Source organism: Dreissena polymorpha, chromosome 6 (genome assembly GCF_020536995.1).
Source record: "Dreissena polymorpha isolate Duluth1 chromosome 6, UMN_Dpol_1.0, whole genome shotgun sequence".
NCBI lineage: Eukaryota > Metazoa > Mollusca > Bivalvia > Myida > Dreissenidae > Dreissena > Dreissena polymorpha.
The window spans coordinates 19,423,191-19,429,820 of NC_068360.1; the positions used below are offsets into that span (position 1 = coordinate 19,423,191).

At 31.3% G+C, this 6,630-nt stretch overlaps 1 protein-coding gene across 1 annotated transcript; it reads left to right on the top strand.

Moving 5' to 3' along the window:
- The first annotated feature begins 2,004 nt into the window (after nucleotides 1-2,004).
- LOC127834039 (uncharacterized) lies at nucleotides 2,005-6,016 on the top strand. Its single transcript, XM_052359600.1, has 2 exons — nucleotides 2,005-2,499; nucleotides 5,188-6,016. Exons 1-2 carry the CDS (start codon nucleotides 2,073-2,075, stop codon nucleotides 5,598-5,600), a joined length of 840 nt encoding a protein of 279 aa, XP_052215560.1. The 5' UTR covers nucleotides 2,005-2,072; the 3' UTR covers nucleotides 5,601-6,016.
- The last annotated feature ends 614 nt before the right edge of the window (nucleotides 6,017-6,630 follow it).

The window sequence follows — 6,630 nt, forward strand, 5'->3', positions numbered from 1 at the left end:
CCGAATTTTATCAAAATGTTAATAAAAATTTTACTTCTATTTTAGATCTTGATATCTTATAAATGTGTGACAATTTACTATATATAATTGTAAGCATTATCCGAACAAAAAAATACCGACTTTAAGTTTGCATGTCGAAGGTAAAATTGTGCATGTATTTTAATACTTAATAAGAGGACAGAGCAATTCCACGCATAGCAACCATTTTTTTTATAATATATTAATTCCCATGCAGGATAGACGATTATTCCAATACATAAATAGTCAATGACATATTTCTTCAACTCTCAGTAAAAATAATGGTACAACATAGTGACATTACTTCCTTTTTTCTCCACGCTAGCAAGTGAAGAATTGACAGTCAACACGATTTAATGATTCCAAATTACCTAATGCAGACCTTATCAGAAAACCTTCAATTACATTGTATTGGTACAATAGAAGTGCATTAGAATAATAAGTTGACAACACGTAAGTTTCAATAATTATAAACATTTCGAGTTACAGGCTATATGCATCAAAAGTTTCAAATGCAGCAACAATTGTGCGTTAATTTCATTAGTGTTTTTATTGTCAACAAATAATGTAATTTTAGATATGATTTAATGGTACATTTTTATGATTTGAAACTGAACACTATTTAAATATTTTCATCATCCATTGTAAATATTTGTGGTTTAAAAATACTAATTTATTTTATATATATTTTGTTTATTTTGGAATCGTGCGACAAGATACTCCGTACATTACGTGTTACTTTTGCTTGTAGTTTTATCATATCATGCCGGGAAAAAATATGGCTCGGGAAAGGAGAGTTTGAGTATTATTGTATTATCATTTAACTTGAATTGACACCTTGACCTTTGACCTAAAGGCCTGGTTCCTGGTTCTTGCGCTCGCCATACTGCCTTCTGGTGTTAATCACTTCAGCTAATTAGTTCGAAATAGATGTGTAGTGGAAATAACAATGTTTCGGATGCAGTACTTTGGATAAATTTCTTATATTTTATATTTGACCTTAATTTTTGACCATGTATTACGCTCCTTGATATATCCCGATACACACGTCTTCCATTGTTTTATTTTGTCCATTTTAAACTTTATATTATATTTTATAAAGTTTCCTTACAACGAAGAAGAGCTCTGTTTATTATAGCGTTATGAATGCATTCGTTTTATGTCTTCATGTTTGGGTACCCGCTAGTGGTTTAATAAGCATACTTTTTTAAAGATTGTTCAGTCTTTTATCGCATGTTGCATTTGTATTAATTATTCTTTATTTATATATTAATCGCGTTATAGCATTTTTTCTATCACTGAGACCATATAGTGCATACAGAAACACAATGTTGTGTTTCATTGTGTTTCATTCCGCAATTATAAGTCCAAAAAGTGTGTTTTTTAAAATCATGGTCCGGCTTAATACTACATTAACAATACCTAATTGCGAATAAATTTTAGTTCCGTGTCATGCGTTTTCAAAAAATTAAATCTTTGGGCAATAACAATCGGATCGGGGAAGAAAGCTACAAGTTAACAAATTCGTTCACGATTTCCTCAAAAAGTGTTCTTTTTTAATATTCGTGCATTTTAATAAAATGAAACCGTTTTGATAACACATCTCACATTAACCAAACACAATCTCGTTCAATCCGAATTTAAGTCAAATTAAGATAATCATCGTTCCTTGCAAAACTGAGCCTACTGCGTTTTATTAAATCTTTGATGGTTGCTTGCGGTGTTCTAAATATCAACGATGTGTGGTCTGTCATATTTTTTTGAATACATTTATCTAAAAAATCAAGACATAAAATATAAATGAAACATGTCAGATTACATAAAGAGGAAGTTTGAAACATGCGATAGCGAAAATTGATGTGAATGTTTCACATGATTCCATCACAAACATGGTGATAAACACGTGAATGTAATGTGCATAACAGATTAGAAAACAAAACCATAAATACCAGAGAATACAGCATTAGAGTACAGACAGCACCCGATCATTCAAGGCTTCACTTGCAAAGGAATAGGATTCAACTTTTTTGAAATTATAGAAGCAGATATTCACTATGCATCTACAGAAAAAAGGCTTGATTGCGTTACTACAAATGATTGTCGCCACTTGTGCAAGAGAGCCCTCGAGCCCGATTTGCTCGAGATATGACTATGAAGAGCGGTTGTTAGAAAGAGTCCTTAGAAACGAGTTGGCTCTAGAAACCACTCTGAATGAAATAGTGAAAACGAACGCCAAAGTTCTGGATGCGTTAACAAAGTTAGAAGATGCAAAGACAAAAGTGGACTCTACGTTGGCAGTTATGGAAAAGAAACAAATCGAAATGGAATCACAACTTGCTGATTTTATTTCGAATGCATCTTACATTATGAACTCAACGTTAGTTGCAAATGTGGGCGCACTGGTTGAAGCTTCATCACAGATAAAAGAAAATGCTTCAGTGACGGTACAGCAACTTGTAAAGGAAGTCAATATTCTTAAAGGTACGTGTGTCGATCGAGTCATGTGTTATACGTGTATTTTGTTTGATACATTTATTGAATATTTAATGTATTTACTTTAAGTAATATGCTGTATGCTAAAATCTTTTCGAAACATTCAACATATAGTAAGTGTTTAACACAGAGATCATTGGTTGATGTATGTGTCAGATTGTTTTTGTTTATTAGAATTCATCAATATCAAGCATCGGTCGGCACATGAGAAACACATTTTTCCAAATTAAATTAGATCATTCGAGATAATAAAATGTGTAACAGTTCGTGTACGCAGCATAAATGACAATTCTTTATTTAAGTAACAAAGATTGGGTAGGGGAAAAATGTAGTTTGGCACCTGTTCCTTAAATTGTTCACGTTTTAAATTTGTTATTATTTATTGTGCTCAGCACTGTACTGTTTGGTATTCGTCTTTGCGCAATACGCGGGAAAATAGTTCGTGCTTTACAATTTTTTGATTATTTGTATGATAATATCCGTCCGACGGCATGGTTTGTTACTCTAGGTTTTATTGGCAGGAATATAAGGTCGAGGAAGTATTTACATTCAAATAACTGAACAGGTAAATTAACTGATGTTTTATTCAATATCTGATGTGTAATTCGGTATTTAAAAGACAGCACTTGGAGGATATTGACTAAATAGATGAAAGTGAAATAGAAAAATACTTGCAAAAACGTGTTAAGATAATATTTTATTTTCGTCATCATATCATTATTATTACCAAGCTTATTAGGTTTTGAATATTTGTGCAAGTTGTGGTCTGTTTATGATAACATACTTATGGACATTTCATGGTTTATGTCTGAGTATCCCTGATCTAATACTATCCCTTGAAAATAATGTGTCTACGTGTGTTCATAAATTGTTGTATGGAGACATGTTATCAATTTGATCTGATGAGTATTTTTATAATGCAATAACAAACGTAAAAGTATTCTTTTACAAGGTTGTTTTTTTAATTGTCGTACTATTAAACACCGAAGTTTAAAAAACATACATATTTAACTATTTTAATACCAAACCTTTCAGTTAATCTGTTTTTTTTTCTGGTTTTATAATTAAATTATATTGTCAGAATAACAATTTAAAAAGCATAAAAATAACACAAAACCATTTTGCTTTAAAATATGGACCGATTTGTATCATTGTGCTTTGTGATGGAAAATAGAACATTTTTTATATCTTTAACTTGCGATTATCAAACAAGCTCATACATTACAAATTTCCGGGACGCACATGTTTGCAATTTCATGTACTATTTTGTACAAGTTAATGTTTGTACAAAACAGTCTGTTGTTGTTTTCATTTATTTCAGGCTTCAAATTTAATAACAAATCGGAACGATTTTTTAAAATCTGTTCTAGAAACAAGAAAACATGATAACAAAGCACTTGAGAAATTTCTAGTAAATCATTGGCGTAACTGAGTTGAATGAATAACTTTCTGTGTTTTGTTGTATTTCTATTACATTAAATAGTTGCAGTGTACTTACTGAGAAATCACCGTACGGTCCCAAATGTATATGTTAAGGGTATGATTATTGATCCACGTATTTAATATAATTTATTTTTATGATTCGTGTACTCCACGTTACCTTTTCTAAATAACAATATTGATTTTGGTTACGAAGTTCTATCGTTTTACATAATTACGACATGCGCTAAAGCAAGAGGACGCAACGTTATCTTTTTTACAATATGCATGTCTCGCGAATTTACAAAGAAACTCGTTAAGTCTTATTGTTTCACGTCAAACTTTCTAGTGCCTTAACATTGCGAATATATGTAAATCTTATTTCGAAGCCGACAAAAGGTTGTCAGTCGGCCAATAAGAGACGATATTCAGTTTAATGTGTAGACCTAGAGTCACTGACACATGCTTGTTTATATCAGTATGTAAAACATGAATTAAAAAACCAGGTCGCTTCGTGCATTGTCTTATAAAATATGTTTTCCTAATATATTTTGGATTGGAAACTATTGTTTCTGTAGTTTTGTGATAGCTAAACGATAATATTCAGTGTTTTGCAAATAGAAAAATCCGACATTATGCTGACGATATGTGTAAAACTGAACCGAATAACATTCAAATGTAAATACAAAAAAAATGCAAAACAGAAAACGACTCAATGGTGTACCTGATATTCCAACTAGAATTATTTTTGACTTTAAAATAAGAATAATAGACGAAAGAGTAATTTCCTTTACTAGATCTAAATATTGTTATCAACATTTATGAAACATAAATATAACTAATCATGATCACGATCATGTATACGTTTGTATTTAGAAAACGTGCAACTTATAAGGAACAATCTGTTATGATACTCTGTAAAAAAGGTCATCGTCTGATTAATCCGTTTGTTTTACTTTGTAGCATACAGTTAAATTTTGTTAACTTAATCGATATTTTATTTAATTAAGTACAGATGCGTTTTGTGCACACGTTGAGGCCGATGCTATGCAAACATTGTTAACAAACAACTGTTTGTTTGCTCATTTGTTACAGCATAATCAGTATTTTTATTTTTAAGCGCAACAATTATTTTACTGAAACAAATCAAATGGTAACATTTGAAATATATTACAGATTTTTCAAATCCAAAGTACAAAAAATGTATATATATGTGCCTTTACTGCTTTTGTAAAGAATATATTTTCTTTATTTAAGATCAGTTAAACGTCCCGACAATTTACTTCCGTGCGCGCATTACGGCTAGCACCACAGTTCTATCAAGTGGTCAGGATGTAGTCTTTCCGTATGTGGACGTAAACGAAGGACAAGGTTATGATCCTTCTACAGGAAAATTCACAGCCTCCATCCCTGGAATGTATCTGTTCAGTGTCCAGTATTGTGTCTGGGGTACCCCGAAATATGTTTACCTTGAAATCGTGCATGGAGACAAGGCATTACAGAGGTCAACTCACTATGATTCAACCGGTAATGCTCCATGTGTGACTATGCAGGTATCAGCAGCGGTTGCCATGGGGGATATGGTCTGGGTGCGTGCAACAGGACCGAGCTCGTTGCGTGCAGATTCGACCAGATATAATTCATTTGCATGCACATTGATCCATGTATAACCACAATAAAATGCACTGCAGCACACTACACATCGTGAGGAAGAAGACGCCAAGTACGTGCTTTCTTAGCACAAAAGTTCTATGTATTTCGACTGTATTTAAATATTTTTATCGTATATTCGTTTGTTAAATTAAGGTTATTCATGCATATCTGCATGACATATATGAAGAAGGTTTACTACAAAAAAAATATCGGTTTAAATTGTATATGATGCATGTTTTATGTGTTTTTGTTTTCTTTTAAATGCTGTTGCTATTTATTGTTGTACTGTATTTAAATAGCTCTCGGTTATAGGTATGTCTCGCTGAGTTTATTAAATATATGATAAATAACTAATTAAATGCTAACAATTTAAAACGAAATATCAAATGAACACTAACTAAAAAGTAAATTTCTTCTGTTTCATGTTCAAACAACTTTAAATATTACATGTGCATATATGTACAATTCTAATGTTTTTTTTATTATATAATTTTGTTGGTCACTATTTTTTAATTGCAGTAAGTTTCACTTACATATGTACATATATGCTTTTTTGAAATGTCAATATCTATCTGACAAGCGTGTTTGGTATATCACTTGAAATGTATAAGTCGTTTTGTTTAATATCAAATTTAAATAAGTATTTTAAGTATTCATCTTTTAAAGATGAGATAATAATCGAATGTAACTAAAAAATAAACCATTTATTTCTATAGTGTTTTTAAACAAATATTTCATACGTTCTGTTTTCATATTAAAAACCCCACTTAAATACATGCTATAATTGCACTTCATACTTATGCAAATTATCAACGACTAATTAAAAGTCTCAATCATTTGCAATCCTTAATTGAATAAATTAACTTTGACAATCAAGTGACCATCATCTTTACGATTTATGGGCTATATGAAGAGCGTCTGCCGACGAGATTAGCCTAATTTGGGACTTCCTTCACAGTATATTGCAGTAAATTTATGACACGTTTGGTAGCTAATTATGGAATGTCGCAGGAATAAAGGGATTTTGCTTGACAACCCTGGATTAAA